Source organism: Podarcis tiliguerta (assembly GCF_965153285.1).
Source record: "Podarcis tiliguerta genome assembly, chromosome: 5".
NCBI classification, from domain to species: domain Eukaryota; kingdom Metazoa; phylum Chordata; class Lepidosauria; order Squamata; family Lacertidae; genus Podarcis; species Podarcis tiliguerta.
Genome location: NC_139538.1, coordinates 23,763,289 through 23,788,504, shown reverse-complemented (window position 1 = coordinate 23,788,504; position 25,216 = coordinate 23,763,289). Strand labels below are relative to the sequence as shown.

Below are 25,216 nucleotides of genomic sequence, written 5' to 3'. Positions count from 1 at the left end.
ATCCGTACTCAGCTATGATGCTTTCATTGAGATTCCTGCATTTCAGGGAGTTGGAGTAGATGGCTCTTGGGGTCCCTTCCAACTCTACAATTCTATGAAGCTCACTGGGTGTCCTCGGGTCAATTGCTACCTCTCAGCCAAAGCTACTCCACAGAGCTGCTGTCAGGATAAAATGAAGTAGGACTATCTGGAGGAAGGGGAAGATAAAAAATGGCTTTTTATAGACATAAAATACTCTATGGTTTCTTCATTCAGGAGGCTGCGGAAGCTAAGCTGAGCAACTTCTCTCCTCCATTCCAGACAAGCACAATTCTATATAATTTTTTTTATTAAATGTTAATTTACATTTCAAAATATTCATTTAAATAACCTTAAATCAATGGCTTCCCTTCCTCTCTTTCTGTGGTTCAATACCAAACATCCCTGCATATCTTACATGAACTAAACCATTCAGTAAACCATTGTTACATTCATCAAAACTTATTTACACTGTTGAATTGATATCAGTGCTACCAATGTTTTTAAGTGACATGAGCGCCGCGACCCCAGAGTCATCTGCGACTGGACCTAACGGTCAGGGGTCCCTTTACCTTTACCTAAGGGATCCCGTTATGGCTAAAATTCCTATGCACGTTTAACTGCAAGTAACGTGCTTCAACATGCATAGGATTTGGTCTGCATCGTGTGACATTCCTGGGGGTTCCAACAACTCTTAATCTGACATTGTTCCAGGTGGGCAGTAAATAAAAGAAATTAAATGGGTATCTAAATGTTCCAGTTCTGCCCTTGGGGCTAAACCTAGAGGAAAAGATATCCCATTGAATTACTAACTGCCGCTGCCACCACTTATTGAATTAAGAAAGCAGTAGGATTCTAAAGTGATAAGAAAAGAAAGTTCTAAATGGGGTACCAGATGACCAGTTCCCAAACTCTGGTCTCCCAGTTTTCATAAAGGTTTAGCATACACCTATTCATTACCTTGGCTAATAAGACCATGGAATGAGCTGTTCTTCTATAAGCATGCAGAATGTGGTTTTTTGTGTGCACCATGTATATGAATATATACACTATACTCAAATGGAGTTACACTTTTGTTGACTGTAGAAATTGTTGGTTGATTTTGTTTGACATAATTAACTCAATTTCCTCTCCAGTTAATGAACGAAGGTGGTTTGTTTGTTTTTTAAGTTTCACTGAAATCATAGCCATCAAAGTTGAAGTATATGTATGCTTAAGCAGATAGGAAAATACTGCACCCACAGAAACACCCATAAACACAGAACAATAAATGTCATCACATTTGTAAAATTTATTGTTCTGCAAAAATAAATAACTAATGGGATCGGATACGGGTGGCTGGCATTGGTATCCCGTGGTTTATATAGTGAGTTTCAGAGTTGGATGTGTGAAAAAACGGAGATGAAGTTTCTTAAGAAGAGGGATTACGCCTGTATACTGCAAGAAAAATATACTTTAAGAAAAAGACAGGAAAGTGAAGGGAACATATTATTTGCTGAATAATGTACAGTAAGTGGGAAGTGGACCGTATGCAAGCTAAACAGTGATGTGTATGAGATAGCAGCAATAGAACTGTCAGAGCTATACGTAAACCTGTTATAAATATGCTCTCCCACACACACCTTTATTTATTTAAGCTCTCATTCTTTGCTCCTGAATGCATCCTTATCAACAAACAGGGAGGAAGGAAAGACACTGTGTGTGAACGAAAAAAAAGTGAAAGAGAAGTGTAGTAAAAGCCTACCTTTGAACCTGAAAGTCAGATACATTGAGAACAATGTGCAATGCAAGTCCACTGATGCTTCAGGGCCTCTTTTTAATGAAGGCATCAGCTCCTGGGTGGCCCGGAAATATCACTGCTCTAAAACACATGCTTGAGGAAAGAAAGCCTTCTATAATTTTTGTATCTTAGATATGTGTGGTGGGTCAAATGAGCGTCCAAATGGCCTCCTCAAGCCTGTCCATTCTGCGTTTTTTGCATGGCCTGAAGGCAAACAAGGCCATCACCTTGCTGAAGGTTAGCAGGTCTGGATGGGTGACCGCCTGTGAACCACGTTTATGTCCCCTTCGGTTCCATGATGGAAGACAGGCAGGGTATAAATGCAAGAAAATAAATAACATTAAAATGCCAGACCATCAATGTGATTTTCCAATGTTAGTCGCTAGCATTGCAAGCGGTGCGAGGACCAAAGTTTTCTTACCATGGTAGAAGTTTCCACCTGGAAGCTGAACTGAAGAAATGGTATTGCATGACAGAACACTAATGTGTTGATACTGAATGTGTAAGCTGAAGTAGATACTGGCATTTGCTACCAAATGAGAGCAACTGCTGTATATGAGATTATCCAGATTAAGGGCCTGAGCCAACCTGGAAATAATTAAAAATTGTAGGCCCACTTAAAAGGTTGTGCTGACCCGCAAAGCTCTTGCACCTCTCCTCTCTTGTGCATGGAGTCTGGTTTCAGGCCTGGATTTGGCACCGAAACAGCCTTGATTGCCATGACTGATTGTCGTTATCAGAAGAAGACAGGGGAGTGAATGTGTGTGTGACCCTCTTGGTTCTCTTTGACCTCTCATTGGCTTTTGACACTATTGAATATGGTGGTTCTTCAGAACAACTCAAAGAGATAGGCATTGGAGCTATTGTACTACAGTGGTTTAGTTCCTACCTGCAGGGTCACCACCAGAAAGAAATACCAGGACAGGGGTCAGCAAACTTTTTCAGCAGGGGGCCAGTCCACTGTCCCTCAGACTATATTTTTTTGGGGTGGAAAACGAATTCCTATGCCCCACAAATAACCCAGAGATGCATTTTAAATAAAAGGACACATTCTACTCATGTAAAAACACGCTGATTCCCGGACTGTCCGCGAGCCGGATTTAGAAGGCGATTGGGCCAGATCCAGTCCCCAAGCCTTAGTTTGCTTACCCATGTACAAGGAGGCAGTTGCTCAGCCCCATGGCTTTTGAATAGTCCTACAAGGGTCTATTCAGTGTCCTAGGCTGTTCAACATCTGTATGAAGCCCTTGGGAGCTGTCTTCTGGGGATTTGGAGCTCAGTTGGTTAGAGTGTGGCACTGATAATGCCAAGGTCGCAGGTTTGATCCCCGTAAAGGATAGCTGCATATTCCTGCATTGCAGGGGGTTCAACTATGATGCTCCAGGTCCCTTCCAATTCTATGGTTCTGTGGTATGCTGATGACACAGTTTAGGAGAGACTGTGAAGATATTGGAACAGTATCTGGAAGCACTGATGGATGGGGGCTAATAAACTAAGACTGCATCCTGGTCATATGGAAGTGCTGAGGGTGGGCGTTTTCCAGGTCTGGGAATTAGAGGGGTTATACTTCCACTGAACACGGGTTGGTGGGTGTGGCACTGACACAGGTGGCGCTGTGGGTTAAACCACAGAGCCTAGAACTTGCCGATCAGAAGGTCGGCAGTTCGAATCCCCACAACAGGGTGAGCTCCTGTTTGGTCCCAGCTCCTGCCAACCTAGCAGTTCAAAAGCACGTCAAAGTGCAAGTAGATAAATAGGTACCACTCTGGCGGGAAGGTAAACGGCATTTCCGTGCGCTGCTCTGGTTCGCCAGAAGCAGCTTCGTCATGCTGGCCACATGACCCAGAAGCTGTCTGCGGACAAACGCCAGCTCCCTCGGCCCATAGAGCGAGATGAGCGCCGCAACCCCAGAGTCGGTCACGACTGGACCTAATGGTCAGGGGTCCCTTTACCTTTACTTCCACTGAAGGATCAGCTTCATAGTCTGGGAACACTCCTGGATTCCAGCTTCTCACTGGAGTCTCTAGTGACACCTGTAGCTGGAGGTGCTTATGCCCATCTTAGGCTAGTTTGCCAGCTATGGCTATTCCTGGATCAGGGTAGCCTGACCACAGTTGTCCATGCTCTAGCGGTGACCTCCTGCCTAGACTACCGCAGTGTTTTTAAGTCCATTGATTTCAATAGGCATCCTCTGAGGAGGACTAACTTTGGATAACTCGTTATAAAATTGACCCATGAAAAAAATAATGCTGATCAGGAAAAGCTAGTATTTACAAAGAGGATGGATGAAAAGAGCATTTTCTTTTTCTAAGAATCATGGATGATAAAAATCCTTTCGTGAATCAGGGACAGCCTTCATATTTCTTTGCCATAATACAGGTTCTTGCAAAGTCTAGCAGAAATAATTGGATTTTCTCAGCTCTTGCCAACACTAAAATAGTTACATGAGATGAAATTGCTGCTGGTTTGTATCTGAGATATCTGAAAATATTCCTAATGCTCTTTTAACTTGGGCTAAATTTAACTTGATCCGGGAGTCTATTTGATCAGAAGACTGGAATGCTGAATATGCTCTAAGCTAAAATAGGTATGAATCTCAAGGAATAAGGGGGGGGGGGGGATCCCATAAACTTAATAGTGCTTCAGAACTCCGTTCTTCTCCTGCTTCCTTTGGAAAGAGGTTTGTCTTAACAGGGGTTTCTGCATCATGGCAAAGGCCTTCAACAACAACAACAACAGGAGCAGCTTGCCTATTTTATCACATCTGAAAAGCCACAAGAAAGAGGACCATTCTCACCACATCATTCTCAAACATATCCTTCTCATATGCTATCATAAATGTTTGACTTAGCATGTGGTTAGGCCAATTTTTTTAGCGTTAAAAAGGAATCTGGAGAGGAAGAATTGTCTCCCATTCCAGGCAGTTTTTCATAAAAGTACTAGAAAATGCTGATGGGCTGATAAAGGCTTGTTAAGCTTTATAATGGGTTCCTTTCCTTTTCACCTCCCTTTAATAGCTTTGCGGGTCTTGAAACCCCAGAGTTCAGCTCTGAAACCAATATGAATGCCCAGCTTCAGTGCTAAAACACGCAAAACGGTAATAATTAAGAAGGTGCCTCTGAGCATGCATAGAAAGCTTTTCCCTCTCTCATTTGGGTTGCCAACTTTCTCCAGCAAGGCTCTTGTAATTTTAGGAAGTTCAGCAAGTTCAAAAGGTGAGAGAACAGCAGCAGGACAAACCAATGTGGGAAGAACATTTTGAAAGGATAGGATATTTTCATATGCAAAGAGTTTCAGTGACTCTAAGTCAAAAAATGTATAGGGATCTTGCATTGTTTTATTCTTTGTTTTAATTTTTCTGCTACCCTTCAGCCAAAGAAGGTTCCCAGAGCAGCTCACAAAAGAAGGTCTGTGCCCTCATACTTGATCAAAACATGTTTGTTTATCTCTTTGATTTCACTTGTAGATGATAACTAATCCAAATGACATATGACTGGATTTTTCTTCCCCCTCAGACTGGCTATGCACGCGCTAGCAGCTCAAAACACAGTGAGGTCATCCCCCCACCCCCCTGCATTTCAAGTTGCCTTCTTGCATTGCTGTACACACCAGAGAGGAGGTCAGGGATGTTGCCAACTTATGTGCATGGCTTGATTTGTTTCCCCATGCTGAATTCCAGTACACTGAAGCTGTCATTGGCACATGCGCTGTCATAGGTGGCTGTGCAATGCCCTTTCCTTCGCTTCAGCTTAACCATGGCTTACATTTTCTAGTTGGATAGGAGCTAGTTTGAGGGACTCTGCATCAAACAGGAGCATTTCTCAAGAGCCTACTGGATACAGATGGGCTGCAGCTAGCATCCCACATTGTTGTTGACCCCATGGACCAGAGCACGCCAGGCACTCCTGTCTTCCAGTCTTCCCACGTACATGGCAGCAAACACCAACATTGGGTGCATGCTGGAACTGCAGTAAGCTATAGTGCAGCAGTCAGCAAACTTTTTCAGCAGGGGGCCGGTCCACTGTCCCTCAGATCTTGTGGGGGGGCGGACTATATTTTTGGGGGGGATGAACGAATTCCTATGCCCCACAAATAACCCAGAGGTGCATTTTAAATAAAAGGACACATTCTACTCATGTAAAAACACGCTGATTCCTGGACCGTCCGCGGGCCGGATTTAGAAGACGATTGGGCCGGATCCAATGCCTGGGCCTTAGTTTGCCTACCCATGCTGTAGCATGTACACACCTGTGATTTGCAGGCTGTCTTGGTGGTTTCCCTTAAGGAATTGACACCTGTCCAAGTGCAAATCGCCTGCTTAACATGAACACCCCAGAAATCCAAACCAACTGGCCTCTTCCAATTTTTCTTAAGTGACGAGAAGCCAACAGCAGTAGTTGTGGACAACCTGTTTATTAAGCATTCATCCTTATTGGTTTACAGCAAAGGTTTTAAACATTTTTGGGTTCCTGGCTCCCTTGACCCAACTACATTATTTCTGTGGCACCCCTGTGGGGCTCAGGAGCCCAGTTATGTCACCCCTTGCCTGCAGAGCCAGCAGCCCCTCACCCCTTTTCGAAACATCCTCCCTTGTGGAGGGGTCTCTTAGCCTCTGCTCTTCTCCCCTATCCTTGGGAGTCCTCTGGACAGCTGCAGCTGCCGCCCTTGTCTCTGAGCTGCCCCCCCCCCGCCCAGGGGCCTGGGAAGCACCTCCTGGCCAGCCCCCAGACGCACCATTCGCCTGGGGAGCTTGTAGCCAGGGCTGCTGCAACAAACAGCTGTGCAAGCCTTTGGAAGGCAGAGACTAGAGGGTATTACAGGAGGGAGGTAAGGAAAGAGAGACAAGGGCCAGTGTTACACCCCTGACCATCATTCAAGGCACCCCAGGGTGCCACGGCACACTACTTGAAAGGGGAGATTAGATGGTGCTGGCTATTTAATGAGGATTTATTCTGATTTGATGAGGTTAGATGAAGTATCAAAGCAGGTTTTATCCCACACTCAACCGTGCAATTTTCCTTTCCTTATCACTGTAAAGGTAAAGGGACCCCTCACCATTAGGTCCAGTTGTGACTGACTCTGGGGTTGCGGCGCTCATCTCGCTTTATTGGCCAAGGGAGCCGGCGTACAGCTTCTGGGTCATGTGGCCAGCATGACTAAGCCGCTTCTGGCAAACCAGAGCAGCGCACGGAAATGCCATTTACCTTCCCGCCAGAGCGGTACCTATTTATCTACTTGCACTTTGAGGTGCTTTCGAACTGCTAGGTTGGCAGGAGCAGGGACCGAGCAACAGGAGCTCACCCTGTCGTGGGGATTTGAACCGCCGACCTTCTGATTGGCAATTCCTAGGCTCTGTGGTTTAACCCACAGCGCCACCCGCTTCCATCCTTATCACTTACCTCTGTCCCAAACTCAGAGAGGGGCTATTGCCAGTGGAACCAGACCCAGACTGGCAGAGGGAAGGCAACCTTTAAAAAAGAGGTTGTTGTTTTTTTGGCCACTGTGACTTTCACTGGGTTAAAAAGGTAAAGGTAAAGGGACCCCTGACCATTAGGTCCAGTCGTGACTGACTCTGGGTTTGCGGCGCTCATCTTGCTTTATTGGCCGAGGGAGCTGGCGTACAGCTTCCGGGTCATGTGGCCAGCATGACTAAGCCACTTCTGGCGAACCAGAGCAGTGCACGGAAATGCCGTTTACCTTCCCGCCGGAGCTGTACCTATTTATCTACTTGCACTTTGACGTGCTTTCGAACTGCTAGGTTGGCAGGAGCAGGGACCGAGCAACGGGAGCTCACCTCGTTGCGGGGATTCAAACAGCCGACCTTCTGATTGGCAAGTTCTAGGCTCTGTGGTTTAACCCACAGCGCCACCCGTGTCCCTTTCACTGGGTTACTAGGTCACAATACTGAGCTAGATCGAATTTGGAATAGGGGTAGGTTTCCCCCCCCCCCCCCGCTCCATCCCACACTCGCCATGCCCCTTGCGTAGCCCCAGAATGCCCCTTTCCCCAGATTTACCCTGGCCTTGCCTGAGCCAGCTTCAGCTCAGCCCTGACTGAGCCAGGATAGAGGGCCTACCCTTGTGTATCTGTGGCTGAACCAGAGACTTGCTTATTCCAAACCCCTCCTCATCCCGGCATATTTTGGGACTGGGAGGACTCCTACTGCATGACCAAACACTTGTCTGTTGATTGTTATTGTGTAAACTGAAGTAGATGGTAATATTTGCTTCCTAATGAAAGCAACTGTGAATGAGATCAGCCGGGCAAGGGGCTCAGCCAATTTAAGAAATGTTTTTTTAAAAAAATAGTTGCCCCAATTAAACAGCTGCTCTGACCTTTAAAGGTCTTGCACTTTTCTCAACACGTAAAATCACACCTCAAACAGACTAGTAAGGCTGCACTTCCAACCCTGCTTTGCTTGGAAGTAAGCCCTACTGAATTCAAGAGGACGTGCCGGGTAGCCATGGTTAGAATTCAACCATTAGAGATAAATCCCAAATGTTTGCTATGCCTTTTGTTTTATTTCTCAGCCTAGAGGGTGTTCTTCACCTTTCCAGGTCCGTTATTTTTTGTATTTATAATTCAGATTGAGAAACAGTTCTTCGTGTAATGTGCAGAACGGCATGGCAATCAGTCTTTCCCAAGCTTCCCATTTATGGAGACTAACAAGCAGAATTCTAAAAGTACAAAACATTGCCAGGGCTTTTCAGTCTTGTACATATACATATTTCCCCCTTCTAGAAGTAAAAATAGTTTGATGGTGATTGTTTGCTTTACCTTTTGAATAAACTGACTCTAAGGAAGGGCATTTGCTTAGAATACCAAACGTGACACGGAGCTGAATTCATTTTGTTTAATCTCAACTTTTCTATGAATGTTTTTGCAGTTGGTTAGTTTGCTTGTTGCATTTATATGCCACCGTTTTCTCCAAGGAGCACCTTCCCCATTTATTTCACACAACACTCTATGAATGACTGACCCAAGGTCACCCAGTGAGCTTTGTGGCAGAGTGAGAATTTGAACCCTGGTGAATTTGAACCCTGGTCACCCAGGTCCTAGTAAAACACACTGGCTCACATTCATTGTCAAAGACAAAATCCAGGTTCATGATGAATTTGGCATATTGGTTCACCTATTTGGTTGGCATTGAATGAACAGATGAATGGGAAAGCTCATTTAACCTTTGATAAATATGTTCCTGAAAATGACCTTTTCCTAACTAGTTCAGGAACCTTCTAATTAAGGTTCTTTAACTGCCCTGAGATCTCCAGGTATAGGGCAGTATATAAATAATAATAATAAAAAAATAAAAAATATGGATTTTTCATAGAATCAGAATTGTAGAGTTGCAAGGGACCCCAAGGGTCATTTAGTCCAACCCCCTACAACGCAATTCTAATGTATGCAATTTCAATCTAAACATGAACAAAATAAGTTAATATTTATAATGAGTAATAATTGTGGTAGTGGACAAGCACAATACTTTTGAATCACATGCCAGCCAATGTTGTCCCCGACTGAGCCAAATTACCAGTCTAGTATGAATCAAGCAAACAATTTCCTGTTGTCTGTGGTACACAAAGGCACCTCAAAACTTCCTTTGACTTACCTTACTCACAGCAGAATCCAAGGCTTGTTTACTCTGAAGTAAGACACACCAAGTCTGTGCACACTATACCTTTAAAGCACATTCAAAGCACATTTCTCCCCTCAAAGAATTCTGGGTACTGTAGTCTGTTAAGGGTTGCTGGGAATTTTAACTATAGGAGGGGTAAACTGCAGTTCCCACAATTCTTTGAGGCGGGGAAATGTGCTTTAAAGGTATATTGCACCCTACTTTTCACCACATATAGGTCTCAAAACGGCTTACAAAAATGAGAAACAAAGGTAAATGAGGCTTACTCCCAAATGAGTGGGTACCCTTAATTAAAATTGGATGGGCTACTGGCAGCCATCCAATGAATGCATAGCCTTTACGATGAAACGTTATGCCACCATTCATTGTGCACCACATATCTGGATTCATATGCTGAAAGTAATAATTATTTCACTAATAATAGTAAATAAAGATTAGCAAAACAGAAGAACTGATTGGCCTGAGAATAGGCTTGTTCCTACTTTTTGACGGGGCTACTGTACCTCTGACATCGCCGACAAAAACAAATTAATAGCTAGCTTTTTCTGATATTGAGGTGTGGGACTGCTTTGTAGCATTTATGCCTGTCACGCACGCTGCAGATTTGATACTGAGGCTATGTACACATTACCTCTAGCTCCAGTGTGCTCCCACGGCGGGTATTTGAAACCAGGAACATGCAACACTACCCACAATCCAAATCTGTTCTATAGTTTCTTCAGAGAGATACTGCTGGTCTGATGTATTTCTTCTCAAACCAGCTTCCACCCAATCGAAAACATCAACTGCAGTTAAGCTGAGGTGTGTCCATTTAGGAAAGCTGTTGCACATGTGCAGATCACAGGGCATGTTCAGAGGATGGCTTCATTGGCATTTGGGAGGTGGTCACAGGCACAGGGAATAGTAGTAGTAGTAGTAGTAATTAACAATAATAATTTGTATTTGTACCCCGCCCTCCCTGGCCAGAGCCGGGCTCAGAGCGGCTAACATCATATAAATAACACTGTATACATAAAAACAGGCATCAATTAATTAAAATACATCTTAAAATTAGTTCAGACAAATTAAAATCACTGGTCATATAAGGACCTGTGAATAGGCTGGGAGGCCTCCTTCATGCTTGTTCTTATACAAAGGAAAATAGGTCAGACTGCACTCTGGCCAAAGGCCAGGCAGAACAGCTCTGTCTTGCAGGCCCTGTGGAAAGATATCAAATCCTGCAGAGCCCTAGTCTCTTGTGGGATAGCGTTCCACCAGGCCGGGGCCATGGCCGAAAAGGCCCTGGCTCTGGTCGAGGCCAAACAAATAATGTGCTTCTGGTAAAGACATTCTCCCCCACTCTCTGATGTGTACAGCAACATACAAATGCCACATGAAACACAGCAGGGGGGGGCGGGGGGGACAACCTTGCTCAGGTTTTAAGTTGCTAATGTGATGTTGGGCTGCTTTGTAGCAAATCTGCTATATCAGAAACAATGTATTTTTTTAAAAAAGAATTAAAAGCTGTGCGCTCACAGATAAAGAAAAACCTGCATGCTTACCTGCAACAAACTTTAGTTTCGTGGCTTGGAGTGAAACACACATTTGTTAAAAAATCTTTTTGACTGCCCTTATGTGCAAAACTTACTTTTTTAATAATAAAAAAATTAAAGATGCATGCACAGATAAACAAATACCATGCTGACAACAAACCACAGGTTTCTGGAACTTATGGTGAACAGGGAAGTACTAATTGAGGAAAGGGAACAACACAGAGAATTAGTACATCGCAGCAAGCACTGCGCACTAGAGTGGTACCTCTGGGTGCAAACGGGATCTGTTCCGGAGCCCTGTTCGCATCATGATCAGAATGCAACCTACGTCTGCTCATGTGTGGGTCGCAATTTGTCGCATCTGCGCATGCGTGTGATGTCATGCTGAGCCTCTGCGCATGCCCAAGCAGTGAAGCGCAGAAGTAACCCGTTCCATTACTTCTGGGTTGCCACGGGACACAACCTTAAAACGTTCAACCTGAAGCAACTTTAACCTGAGGTATGACTGTAATGTGATGGGGGGACATCAAGATGGATTACAGAGGTATAAAACTGAAAGCGTTCCTGCGCATAGGTAATCACTTCAATAGTTACGCTCAGTTTTAGAAAAGAGGTGTTAAACGTTAAATCTTAATGGCTCAAAATATGAGGCAGCATATACAAAGGGTATACAAAGTTTGGCAAACTGGGACTGTGTTGAGGAATTCTTTTAAAAAAAGATAGGGAACTTGCATCCTCCAGATGTTATCTGCGCTGGGTGGCCCAGGCAATGCTCAGGGATGCTGAGAGTTTGGGTTGCATCCAGTTATGTTTTGCTCAGAATAAACCCATGAAAATTAATTAGCCTAAGTTAGCCATAGTCATCAATTTCAGCGGGTCTGCTCAATCCAGTGTTGGATACAATCCTTGGAATCCAATAATGTCCTGAGAGACACCCCTGTTTTAAGATCACTGGTCCATCATGGTTAGCCAAATGTGAGTTGTCTCACCTGGGATTTTCTGCTCACTAAACAGCAGTAGTTGTCCATGCCAAGAACAAAAAGGAATACATGCATGCTTGACACTGAATAACAGTACCGGCAGGCTTCTTTCCAGCATACCAGAGCATAATTCAACAATAGCTGTCTAACTTTTCAAAAATATTATCCCTGTCATGCTGCCAAGGCCATTGTATGGGTTATTTGTGAACCTTTCAGCCAACTTACCCAGGGGCTGTAACTACATAGATATTTGACTTTTCATAAACCTTTCCGTTTTGCTAATGAATCAGTGTGTCTTGTTCATTCTGGTTCTTCGCCTTCCCTACCACTCTCTGCCCACCCCCTCCATTCTTCCATCTCTTGTCAAGTTCCATTCCCCCTTCCTTGGGTCACGCCAGATTTCAGCCAAATAATCCATGTTGATGAACACTCATTAACTATAGCCTGCTTGAAAAGGGCCTCATTACAGGGCTGTTTCAAGTTACACCAAAATCCTTGTGCAAACAATGCTCTTGAATGGAGCATTTAGTGATTAACTCTTTCAAGCTAGGATTTGGAATGTCCCAATATTAAGTGTCAAATGACAATGCATTTTGCACAATGCCAATGCGGGGTGTTGGATGAGGATGTTTTGCATTGTGGACCGGTGAGTATAAAAGGATGATGGGAATACTTTAGGCAGGATTTTGTGTCACAACTACTGTGCCTCCAGAAGGGATTGGTTCAGTATATAATTCCTGGAGCCTTAGTCTGAAATATTTATGATGGTACAGGAGCAGATTGATTTCTTCCAGTCTAAACACACATACTGTATATTGGGATATGTGACTATTAACATGTTTGGTGCTGAGAAACAGCTTACAGGACCAAGGAAGGGCTTAACTGGGAATCAGGTCCCTGGTTCCAAAACAAAGAGACATACAATGGTTTGGCCCTGGATCAGTTTATTATCTGTACTCTGGACAAGACTAATGTCCTGACCTGACCACAGAATAGCAGAAATTTCCATCCCAAGAAGTTTGGCTTCATTATAACCAGGAGCTAAGGTACAACTTTAATATTGATAACTCACAACTCACACCTTTAACTTGTGCACATCCAGTTTTACATGCTTGACAATAAATACATAAATAGGGGGCAGAAAGTGGACAGGTTCGGGGGGGGGGGGAGACTTTGGCAATCCCATCCACCACTAACCCCAATGTGTTTTGACTATGTACTGTATATGTGATTTTTTTGCTTTATACACTAGCCCCAGAAAGTAACCCCAGCGTAAGTTGAGAGTCGCCTGTACAGTTTTTTTAGCACAAAGGAATCTTGATAATTACTTATACATGCACGCAAAGAACAAAACCTTGGCTGCAGTTACTTCCTGAATTATCATCCTGTGAGTTTGGGTGTTGTAGAGCAGTTTGTGCCATTGAGATTCCCAGAGGACCATGTTTAATGAAATGCTTACTTTGCTTGTTGAACTGAGAGCTTTCTTTGATGGTTTCTTCCTGGGAGGAAACATCCTCGGAGATCCTAGTGGCCATTAAGGCCAATTGAGAAAGGTGATTCATAGCAGCAGTCTTCAGGACTTGGCTGTTTATCCATTCTGAGGTGGACTATGAGGTTCAGGTAAGAGGCCTAGGCCAACATGTTGAAGACAAGTAAACCAGCAGGTCCATCTGTCCTGCCAACTTGCCATGTCTATGCCTGCCCCGGTTTTCCGATTCTTAGTGCCTTGAGATAAGCAATTTGGGATTTACTTACATTTTCTGAGCTACAAAGCAGAAAATGCAAATACAATGTTACCTTTAATTTTCATGAGCACCATGGGTAGGCAAACTAAGGCCCAGGGGCAGCATCTGGCCCAATTGCCTTCTAAATCCTGCCCGCAGACAGTCCGGAAATCAGTGTGTTTTTACATGAGTAGAATGTGTCCTTTTATTTCAAATGCATCTCTGGGTTATTTGAGGGGCCTGCCTGGTGTTTTTACAAGAGCAGAATGTGTGCTTTTATTTAAAATGCATCTCTGGGTTATTTGTGGGGCATATGAATTTGTTCATTCCCCCTCCCCCCAATAAAATATAGTCTGGCCCCTCACAAGGTCTGAGGGACAGTGGACCAGCCCCCTGCTGAAAAAGTTTGCTGACCCCTAAACATAGCTGTCAACTTTTCCCTTTTCTTGCGAGGAATCCTATTCGGAATAAGGGAATTTCCCTTTAAAAAAAGGAAATGTTGACAGCTATGCCCCTGCAGCACTTTAGTTAAATGTTGGTTTTCTTTTTCAATGTGGACAGTGGGAAGATTGAAATACTTAAAACCATGCAAACTATTCAAACCAAGTATAAACAGAATGCACTTTGTTGATGCAAATATTGCTTGTGGATGCAAATATATATATATTCATTTAATGAGGGATGTATACAGCATGTAACATTTTCTCTTGCAATGTTTTCTCCATTGGTCCCTGATATATGAATTTCTATTGCTGCCTAATAACCTCCAGTGACTATAAGACTTGTTCACACTTCCACTTGTTCCATGCTTAGAAAACATGGGTCCAAGGGGCTTTCCAACTGTGCTTTCTAGACACAGTTTCTAGCACTTTCCCCCTTGCCCTGCTCGGAGCAGACGTTAATCCAGAGAAAACCGAATTGTTGTTTCCGCTAATTGAAATCAATAGATTTAAATATATGGATGACCAGCCTTAGATATTATCCATGTTCCAGCGGTGGGCTAATATAAACCTGTTGACATTTCCCCTTGTAAACGTAAGTCATGTCTTGTATTAGACTTTGCAATCTTAATGTGCATTCTCATGAAACTCAAGAGACATAGAGGTTTGTATTCCTAACTCAGTCTGCAAGCTTTGTGAGCTACACAAAATAGTTGAGACTTGCTTAGCTTGTTGGCTATAACACAGTCAACTGGGATTTGCCATACCCACTTGTTTTATGGACAAAAATGCAATTGTGCTGATTCATTAGAGGGGCAAACTCAGAAGCCACAAAAGAGTAATATAATTTATTGCAGGGCTGGAAGAACCAGTTGTTGCCCAGATGTTTCTGCCAACAACTCCCTTCATCCCTAACAATGAATGGACCAATTCTGCTGGGGCTGCTGCTATCAGATTGAATCAAAAAAACATCTGAAGGGTTGAGGTTCCACACCTTGTGTTTATTAGGACCAACTGTAACACCACAAAGTAGTGAGCCAGCTTTTGAATTCATGGCTTTTATCTTTTCAAAGGACGAATGGTCATTCCTTCTCTCTCCCAGTAGGCTAGCCAAAAAAAGAAAACTGCTTTGGATCTAAAGTGGTTTAACAGAATGTGCAGGACCAATCTTCCACATGTCCATGCAGGAGTATTTGTGTCCAGTGGGAGGCCTTACTCACTTAGGTGTGTTTAGGATTGCAGCTTTACCTGCCTGTCTAACTTCCCACATTCCAGCTTGTTGCGAACTTCAAAGGTTTTCACTTTGCCATCATGCCTTGAAGCTTCTTTTGCTCTCCGTCTCCCTTTGCTGTTTTCACTGAGTGTTGTAGTACAAAGCATTACGGGAGCTGAAAAGCTTGCTCCTTACTCTTGTGATGATTTAGTTGGTCCTATAACTTTGACTGGTGCTGTTCATATACAAAATTAGTAAAAGTAGTGCAACGCTTTTTAGAATTTTCTTGCACGTGTGAGCGAAGGCTGTTACCTTTGGGCAAATTTTTTTTTTAGTGGCTCGAGGGGTCCTGTGATGCGGAGTTGTTTCTCTCCCTGGGCTCCCCATGAGGCGGGTCCTTGTGCAGATGAGTTACCCTGACAACTTTTAATTGCTCTTTTGTGCTCACAGGCAGCATGGTTGAAGTGTTGTAAAAGACACACCCACACTCTCCATGCCTGTTTATGGGCAAGTGCCATTTAAAACCAGTTTCGTTAGATGGGCCTCAATCAGCTGGACCTTGTACAGCTTCAGCTAACCCAGTGTTATTAAAAAGTTGAATAAATTAAGGGCCACTCTGAGGGTGCTCGAACCTAGGTGTAAAAACAGCATCAAGCTCCTTCGGTAGGGGCATGCCATACTTTCAAGCAAAAACGCACAAGAGGATTTGGGATGCAAGTTGTTCATTTGGACATCAAATCATTTTATTTTATTTTATAAAACGCATTTTATTTTATGCGTGGCCAGCGCCAGTCCACGGGTCTACTGACTTCTGAGGCGTGTTTTAGTGCACCGCTTTAATACTGTCGACAAGTTTTGTAGGAAACGAAGCGACCTTAATCCGAATCTTGTGGCGACCGTGTGCAAGATGAACTGGTCGTGAATTCGGATTAAAGACGGCGAAACGCAACGGCGTGGCCTTTCTGTAGGGGCGGGGCAAAGGGAGGAGGGGCGAAGCCCTTCAGAAAACCCTTCAGGGAGTAAAAGGTTTCTAGTAATAGGGCGCGTCGTGCCTCTCAACGTAATATATATAAATATATAAAAATAATCCTGTTCCTGTCATTGGCACATTGACGTTCTCGTAACTCGAAAGCTACGGCAGCCGCCGTTGAGCCTCCCTTTCTCGGCCTCGCACGGAGAAAGACTGAGCAAAGTACCACCTCAGCCTCCTCGCCAAAATGGAGCGAGCTGAGGCGGGGGGAGGATGTCACGCCGCCATTCCCTCCCCCACCCTCTCCTTTGACGGAAGGTACCAAGCCCGCAGTGAAGAAAGAAGAGGAGGGGGGCTGCTACGGGGCGAGTGGAACATTCCAAACGGTTGAAATGACGATCTCAGGGGGGAGGGGTTTTTTTTCCCTCGGCGGTGACCCCGCCCCTTTCCTCTCCTCGGCCTCCTCGTCTCCTCCGCCCGCCCCCTTTCCGTGGCCAGGACAGAACCTCTTCATCCTGGGGGAGGGCGGGGGGAAGGATGGGAGGCGCGCCCGGGCGGCGGTGACGTCAGCGCGCCTGTGCGTAAGAGGCGGTCCCCCCGTGTCGGCTGCCGCAGTAGCAGCGGCTTAAGCTCCAGTTCCCAGGTTGCCTCGCGGCTCCATTTGAGCCCCATCTTGAGCGAGGGGAGTGAGCAGTTTGAATTTCAGCTCCTTCGGCACAGCGCTGGAGAGCGCAGCGCGCACGGACTTTAAAGAAGGGGGAGGGGGGCAGAGAAAGAAGAGAGTGTGAGGCGGAGGGAAAAGGGCCCGGCCGGCTCCTCCGTCGTCGGCGCAGAGAGAGCCGAGGGAGCCGCGTCTAGGAGGCCCGCCCGCCTGAGGGGGCCGCTGTGAGCCGGGCTGGTTCCTCCCCCCTTTTCATTCCCTCCTCCCGAGAAGATGCGTCTGGTGCTGATCTCCAGGTAGACAGCGGAGGCAGGGCGGCCTGCGCCTCACTTGCCGGCTGCCGCCGCCGCCGCCGCCCCTCTTCCCCGAGACCCGTCGGACGGACAGCGGACGGACTAGCGGCCTTGGGCCCGCCTCGGGGACCGCGGGTCTCGCCGGAAACCCCCGCGGAGAGCGCCACCCCGGCGCTGGGAGCCCCACAGCCGGCTGCGTGAAGAGAGCCGCGGCTGCGAAAGGGGGACGGTGGGGCGCTGCTGAGGGAAGAAGGAGGAGGAGGTGGCGCCGCCCGCCCGCCGAGGGGCCCGCAGCCTTACTCGGGGGGAGGAAGAGGAGGAGCTCGGCCGCCGCCCCCCTTCCATTCTCCTCTGCCTCGCTCTCCCTTTCCCCCCATCGCCAACCCCAGGCCTGGTGGTGGCCGCCTGCTGAGCCGGGGCTGCGTCGCGAGGGCCGGAGGAATGTGCGATACCGCCGGCGACTGCGCTGTAGACAGAACGTGATCCTCCCCTCCGCTGCGCCAGGGCCGGCTCGGACTTCTGCCTTCTCCGCCGAGCCTTTTCATTTTTGGGCTCTTTGCTTTTCTCTTCTCCTCCGGCGAGGGCAGGTGGGCGGAACCCCCCATCCTCATTCTTTTCCCCCCGACGACGACTTATCCTCTTTTATTCTCCCGGGGGAAGCACCATGTCCAAGATGCCGGCCAAGAAGAAGAGCTGCTTCCAGATCACCAGCGTGACGACGGCCCAGGTGGCCAGCAGCATCACCGAGGACACCGAGAGCCTGGACGACCCGGATGAATCCCGCACCGAGGACGTTTCCTCCGAGATCTTCGACGTGTCCCGCGCCACCGACTACGGACCCGAAGATGTCTGCGAGCGCAGCTCCTCCGAGGAGACCCTCAACAACGTGGGCGACGCGGAGACCCCGGGGACAGTCTCTCCCAACCTGCTCCTGGATGGGCAAGTGGCTGCTGCCGCCGTCGCCGCCGCGGCCTCCGGAGGGATCCAGCCGCCGCCGCCGCCTTCCCCTGCTGTGCCGACCGCCAACGGAGGAGCTGTTCCCAGGAGCTCCGCGGTGCTCCCAGCGGCTGCCGCCCCGGCCTCTTCAGCGGCAGCAGGAGGCAGCACTGCGCAGGCAGCTGCTGGCTCTGGAGCCATGCCTCTAACGGCTGCCGCCGCATGCAGTTCCCGCTTCAGGGTGATTAAGCTGGACCACGGTACAGGAGAGCCCTATAGACGGGGGCGATGGACGTGTATGGAATACTATGACCGGGACTCCGAGGGCGGGGCCGTTTTAGCCAGGACTGGGGATTGCATTAGACACAACAGTACTTTTGAACAAGCTGTTCAAGATAGGGATAGTGGCCTAGGTGCTACTGGTGGCTCTTTGATAGTTTCGGGGGTTGCAACTTCGGCACATGGCCCGGACTCCCTGGCTGACAGCTCTCTTGCTGCTGTGTCACAGCTACTCCAGCCAGAGAAAATAAACCAACCCTCTCCACAGCAACCCAATTTTGTCATTGGGCAGCAGCCCATAGGCGGGGCTGTGCCTCACAGTAATGCTCAGCCAATCTATTCAGGGGCTACAGCAGCGAGCCAGCAAATGATGGGGCCTCCGCTGCAGACCCAGGCACAGGTAAATGCACAGAACATGGGACAGGCTGGACCTAATGGGAAAGGCATGCCACCTTCGAATGTAGCGATAGCCCAGACAGGTTTGCCTATGCCACAACAGCAGGTACAGCAAGCTAATGTACCTGTGGCTCAGACTCAGCAATTTGCTTATTCTCAGTCGCAGATTCCACCAGTGCATCTGGTGCCAGCCCAAACTCCTGCCCAGCCGGAATACATTCAACATATGACAGTAATGCAGTCTCAAGGAGCTACTCAACAGGCCATCTCAGGTTCTGTCCCGAGCACTGGAGCGTCCAGTCTTCCAGCAGCACAAATAGCTGGTCCAAATCCCTCACCCATAGCACCAGTGATGGGAGTTTCTTCGCAGACTGGTGAAACTGTAGGACAGGTATCTGGGCTATTGCAGGGTGGCCTGACAACTCCAATTCAGACTGTCATTCCTCAGCCAGGAGGTGTGGTGCAGCAAGGCATTGGCCATGCGGGGGTTGTGCAACAGAAATCTATGACTCAGCAGCAAATGGGTGGAAGCAGTCAAGTGGCTGGTGCTCCTCACAGTATAGTTTCTGGAGTTCAGAATGTGCCTGCAGCTGTACCGGGTGCTAGTGTGCCCACTGTGTCTACAACTTCTGTTACTATGCCAAATGCCCCTGTTACTTTAGTCCAGTCCCAGCTGACCAGCCATACATCTGTCAGTAGGAGCTCCAGTGTTGTCCAGCAACATGTTGGCCTTCCACTAATGCAAGGCACAACCAATGTACCTGCAAATCTGCCACAATCTAACATTGGACAATTTCCAAATCAACCTTTAGGCCAGATTGATGAGACTAGAAGAAAATCTGAACCCCTACCTCAACCACCACTTTCTCTTGCTGAAAATAAACTTCTTGTGAAGCCACCTATTCCGGACACTTTAGCAAACCCTCTTAATTTACCTGCAACTACTCCTATGAACAGTCTTGCCAGCTCTGTCTTTGGCATATCTATTCCTGTTGATGGTGATGAAGACAGGTATTTATCTTCTATCTTTTTTTTTATGCAGGTGTCTAGTTGCAGACACTCTTACAGCATTTATTTATCAAGTTTAAGTGTCTTAATCTCTTCCAAAGATGTGACATACGATGTGACAAAGGGGATTCACTACTAAACTACTTGTGTAGCAAAAATGTGTAAACCACCGTAAGGAAGAACTTAAGGAAATGAGACTATGAATATTAAGCTGAATACAAAAAGCAAATCACTGTTTCCGTAGTCTTGAAAAAACAGTTACAAGGACTTTCAAGCCCATCACAATTGATAACTTGAAGTAAGGTTACTCTCTTCCATTGTTTAAAGCACAAGTTGAATATATAGTTAGTCTTTATGCTATGCACTTGTTTAACTTGAGCTATGTTAGCTGAATAAATCCAAACCTATTCTCTGTTAATGTTGAATACATATACATGACAGCAATGGAAACATAGTTATCAATGGGTGTGTGTAATTCAGTGGGCAGATTTGTAACATGTTTTCTTCAGCAGTTTCAGTGTAATGGCTGCAAAATCTTACTAACAAAATGTGCTTCATAGGAAAAAGTTAGCCATGGCATCACATTATTTGTTTTTAAATAGAACCCTTGCTTTATCATTGTTAGGTGTGTGGTTATTATAAAGGGAACAAGCTTTGAGAGATTGGTGAATAACAGTATAAACTTGGGATATTTATTCAGAGACAAGTCCCATAAAATCAGTAAGACTTGTTTCATGATGTGTATTTAGGATTGTAGCTTTAGCATGCTTAAACTGAAAAGAAGCGAGCTATAAAGCAACTTGTTTGGGTGTAAGTTGCAAGTTTGCATGTATAGAATTGCATCGTAAAGGGCTTCAGGATTTTCAAGAATTGCTGTTCCACAATTCTTGTTAACAACTGCTGCTGTGGACAGAACGAAAGACAGGGCTTTCCCTCTCTTTAGGGAAAGTTGTGTGGGTAACACACTTCATATCGGCTCTGTTTCTTTGGGTAAAGTACCAAATTTGGAAATGTAGCCCTTAAACACTCTATAAATAATTGATAACTTTAAAAAAAAACACCACTTCATTAAGAGTCTTACTGTACATGAAAATGTTTATTCGTACAAGCACAGTAGAAGGAAATAAGCAGAACAGTACTGTAAGCACAATGAGAGGGGCAGAAGATGCAAACACTTTCCTTGGGAAATGACTGAATTTGCTTCGTAGAAGTGAGAGGACTGTCCTATTAACCTCTGGCCTAGCTCTGTAAGAGTTCCTCTTTGTAAACTTAGTAGCATAGGAATGGAAATCCTTAGTCATCTCTTGCCACAATCTTATTATACCTGTTTATCTGAGACCATGCCCCAATTAAGGGTTAATTCTGAGTAGATGTGTATAGGATTGCACTGTTGGTGCTAATTTAAAGTGTAGAGTAACTTTCCCTAAAATGTGCTTATTTCTTGAAGTCTTTCAAATAGCATATGAAATTGCCTTGTGCATCAGAGTATTCCATTACATTTGAGTTGTAAGCATCAAGTAGAAATTCTCTACTTGAGGAAATTGTAACCTAGTATAGGTATGATCTCTACTTGTCAACAAATCTACTTATGATTAAATACAGAAGAGAACAGGCATCTACCGCTTTGCAGAAATTGATAGCATAGCATTAGCAATTGGGTATTACATCTAACTTGATTTTGCTATGGTTTACTGAAGTTGAAACCACTGCTAATGGAGGTATATATTGTATTTTGTCTTATTAAATAAACATCCTCGCTTCAACTTCAAGATAAAGGAAATGGACTTGGTAGGGGGGAAAGGGATAGCTTTGGTATTAAGCCTGATGCTAATATTGAGTTGTAGTGCGAGTGAAAAGGGACTTGTGCAATCCATCTTTCTCTTCTCCCCCTCCCCCTGAGAAACCTCTGGAGAGTTGCCTTTCTCAGACAGTGGGAGCTGTGTTGCATATTATGCAGTGTGAGGAGGAACTAGCCTGAAATTGTTCAGAGGGATCTGGGGAGTTGCTCTGGTGCATAGTTCTTCCTGATTTTAGGCAATACTCTCTGTTGCACTGCTGCCCCATACAACAGAGTTCCCTCTGAACAGGGTTTTTTGGAGAGTACAAGAGTTGCAGGGGCGAGGAAGGGAAGCGATAGAGTGCTTGCATGGTCTGCCTTCCACTTGTGCAACCACTGAATGCAACCCACTGACATAATATTTTTTAAGTGGGTGTGCTAATTTGGTTGGATCTGATGTATTGATAAGAAATTTTAATGTATGTATAGTGCAATCCTAATCACATTTATTGAGAATATTTTTAGTCTTAGTATGCTTGCTTCAAATTGTAGGCTTTGTTCTTCAGTTGGTGGTACTGATTAAAGGCTGTATGCAAGTTATGTTTATTATGGTATTGTGGAATAATGTGTGTAAATAATATTACTTGAAGCAAAACTTTTTTGAGCTGACAGACATACATGGATTATTTTGTCAGTGACCAGTACAGTATAGCAGAATTCATTGGGCTACACCGAATTCAAATAAACTAGTTCTGTGGGGCATTGTGTACAACTAGAAACGTCTGTGGGACACTTCAGCTGTCTTATGACAGGCCTCTTCCAAGAAACAACAGCATGCTTAAGAGGGTGTTCACATACTGTTCAAATATTCCCCCCTTTTATTTCTTCAGCGACAGAAGAGTGGCTTGCTTGGCCCCTTTGGCCAGCTTCTTGTGTGTTGATAATTGAGATAAAATATATAGGAGAAATGTTAAGGAGAAACATTTTGCAGAAAGTTATAAAAAGGGGGAGTTGGCTTGTGTTTGGATTTCAAATTACTTACTGTATGGGTACCAGAGATTAACTCTGGATTTGGCCTCCACGAGGATTCTATCAACATGGAATGTGCAAGAGAAACCCATTATCTCAATGTGAGGCCTCTTTTATTGATGTTCTTGTAGCTGTATTAAATTACTTAGCTGTCAGCTCAGTTAACCTCTGTATGAGTCATAAAAGGTGTTACATTGAAGTAGCGCTTGTAATGACAATACAGAACTATCAGCAACTTAATATTGGTGAAGACGGTATCAAGTTTTCAAACTGTGCTCTTAATGCATGGTGGAGGCTCTTGCTTGTATTAATATTTTTTTGTCCAGGAGAACAGATTGTTTCCTTGCTCCAGGACCAGTTCAAGAACTGCTTCTAGGTACTTCTATATAGTAAGCTAATGTATATTGGGATGGATCAGGAATGTGGTGCAGCTAGGACCTTCAAAAAGTGAATAGTAGTCTTTGACTTGGGAATTGGTATGAAACAGCCCAAGGCCTTGGTCCTGCTGGGAATATTGCTAGATTATGTGACTTGGTAAGTGTTATTGGATGTTCTCTTTAAATTACTTGTTTCTAGCAAGTCTCCAATCAAAGTTTTCAAAAGCTACATTTGGAGATGCTGTAATTTGGTGACTTTGTATTTTAGTTCTCCTTTTTATTCCAGAAATAATTCATAATTAGTTGGTGCCTGTGTAGTATATAAGTTGCTGGGGCAGAGCAACTGGAGCTCACTACCATCGTGCTGAATTGAACCGCCAACTTTACGATTGGCAAGGCCAAGAGGCCCAGTGGTTTAGACCACAGTGCCACCTGCATCCCTATGACTCAGCCCTTGCCAACCTAGCAGTTCAAAAGCACACCAGTGCAAGTATATAAATAGGTACCACTGCAGCGGGGAGGTAAACGGCGTTTCCGTGCGTTCTGGTTTCTGTCACGGTGTCCCGTTGCACCAGAAGCAATTTAGTCATGCTGGCCACATGACCTGGAAAGCTGTCCGTGGACAAACGCCGGCTCCCTCAGCCTGAAGTCGCCTTTGACTGCACTTAACTGTCCAGGGGGTCCTTTACTGTATCTAGTATAAAATAAAGAGTTCCAAATTGCTAATGTACAAAATATTCTGGCAATATTGTATATCCAGAAAACCAGACTGTTTTTTAAGCTGCAGAGCTGTCACAATATATAGAATCTGTTCTCCATGTTGGACTCAGAAACTAATAAGCAATGAATGTGAACTGCTAGATGATGCCATATTAATAGAATATATACTGTTACCATTTTGAGTTTATTTTAGTAAATACTTAATGCATTTCAGATGACAAAATCCTCAGATGTGTTTTAATAACTGGCATAAATTAAACTGGTAAAAATGAAACCTTAGATCTTTTAATCCTGTTAAATCCAAACATTCACTAGACTTCTAAAAACATAACTAGCTGATTACTATACTTTTGGCTCTTGAGAAATATGTTGCCACTCTTGAAAGAATACATCACTGGGAAAGCTTGTTTAAGCCTCCTACATGTTTGGCAGATACCCGGTGCAAATATTACCAGACTGGTTAGAAAAGGGATAGATAACTGACCAGTGTGAACTGTGCAGGCTGTAGTCCAGCACTCTAATGAATAGCTGCAATTGTGAAGTCTCCACAGCAGCCGCTGGATTGTTGAAAACCTGATTGTAAGGATTTCTTCATAGAGTATCTCTCTCTGTTCTATGAAAAAGCTTACTTGTATAGCGTGCTAATTGTTGCTGATAAAGTATTATAAATGGTAAAACTGAGCTCTTGAGGCCTCTTTCATAATAGAACAAAACCTTGCATTAGCATCAACATTGATAAGGGTCTCTTTATGCATTGCTCTTATATGCTTTACTTGAAGGGAGGGGGAATAAAAGGATTATGCAAATTGAAAACAGTAGGTACTGCTCATATCCTGCTGTTACTGAATTTCATCCTTTAAAGTTGTGTTCTTGAGCATGCTCAGAACAGCTACAGGCTTTCATAATTTCAGCCTCTAAAATAGCAGTTTGCCATGTTGAAGTGATTTGTGGATGTGGACCAGAAACAAATGCAAGTGGGAATCCTGCATAGGCCCGAAGCATTCCCACAAGATGCAGTGCTGCTTCATTCTTCTTTCACATCTAAAAGTATAGATGTAGAATAGAAACAAAGGTAATAAAATCTGTAGTGGATGACAAATTCTTAATTTTACTATGTAAATTCAGTTCTATAGCAGTTAGTGACTGCTTCCTTTAAAATCACCTGATCCGTGAGTGCAATTAGCATGAATGCACACTGTGAGCAATTGCAATCCTTTAAAAGTCTCACTATTAAAATGGGTGTCCTGAAATACTAGTATCAGAGGTTCTAGTTCTCAGTTTTGGGGCCTATGTGGAGGAGGGAGTGATTGAAGGGAGTGCAATGGAATCAAATAGAAGGGTGCAGAGTGCTTGCAAGTGTTGAAGTAATCTGGTATAAAATAAAAGTTTAAATTATTATATTCTTCTCTTGTAATGCCAACTTTCTAGAAGCTTTTTCCCTTTTCTA

At 44.9% G+C, this 25,216-nt stretch overlaps 1 protein-coding gene across 2 annotated transcripts in view; it reads left to right on the top strand.

Moving 5' to 3' along the window:
* The first annotated feature begins 16,837 nt into the window (after positions 1–16,837).
* TSC22D2 (TSC22 domain family member 2) overlaps positions 16,838–25,216 on the top strand; it is a 38,276-nt gene continuing 29,897 nt past the window's right edge. The window contains exon 1 of one of the 2 annotated variants that reach the window (XM_083442680.1): positions 16,838–19,869. In XM_083442680.1, the coding sequence (XP_083298806.1) occupies positions 17,912–19,869 (1,958 nt within the window). In that variant the 5' untranslated portion in view covers positions 16,838–17,911. The remainder of the gene's footprint in view (positions 19,870–25,216) is intronic. The other variant, XM_083442681.1, reaches the window with a different exon arrangement.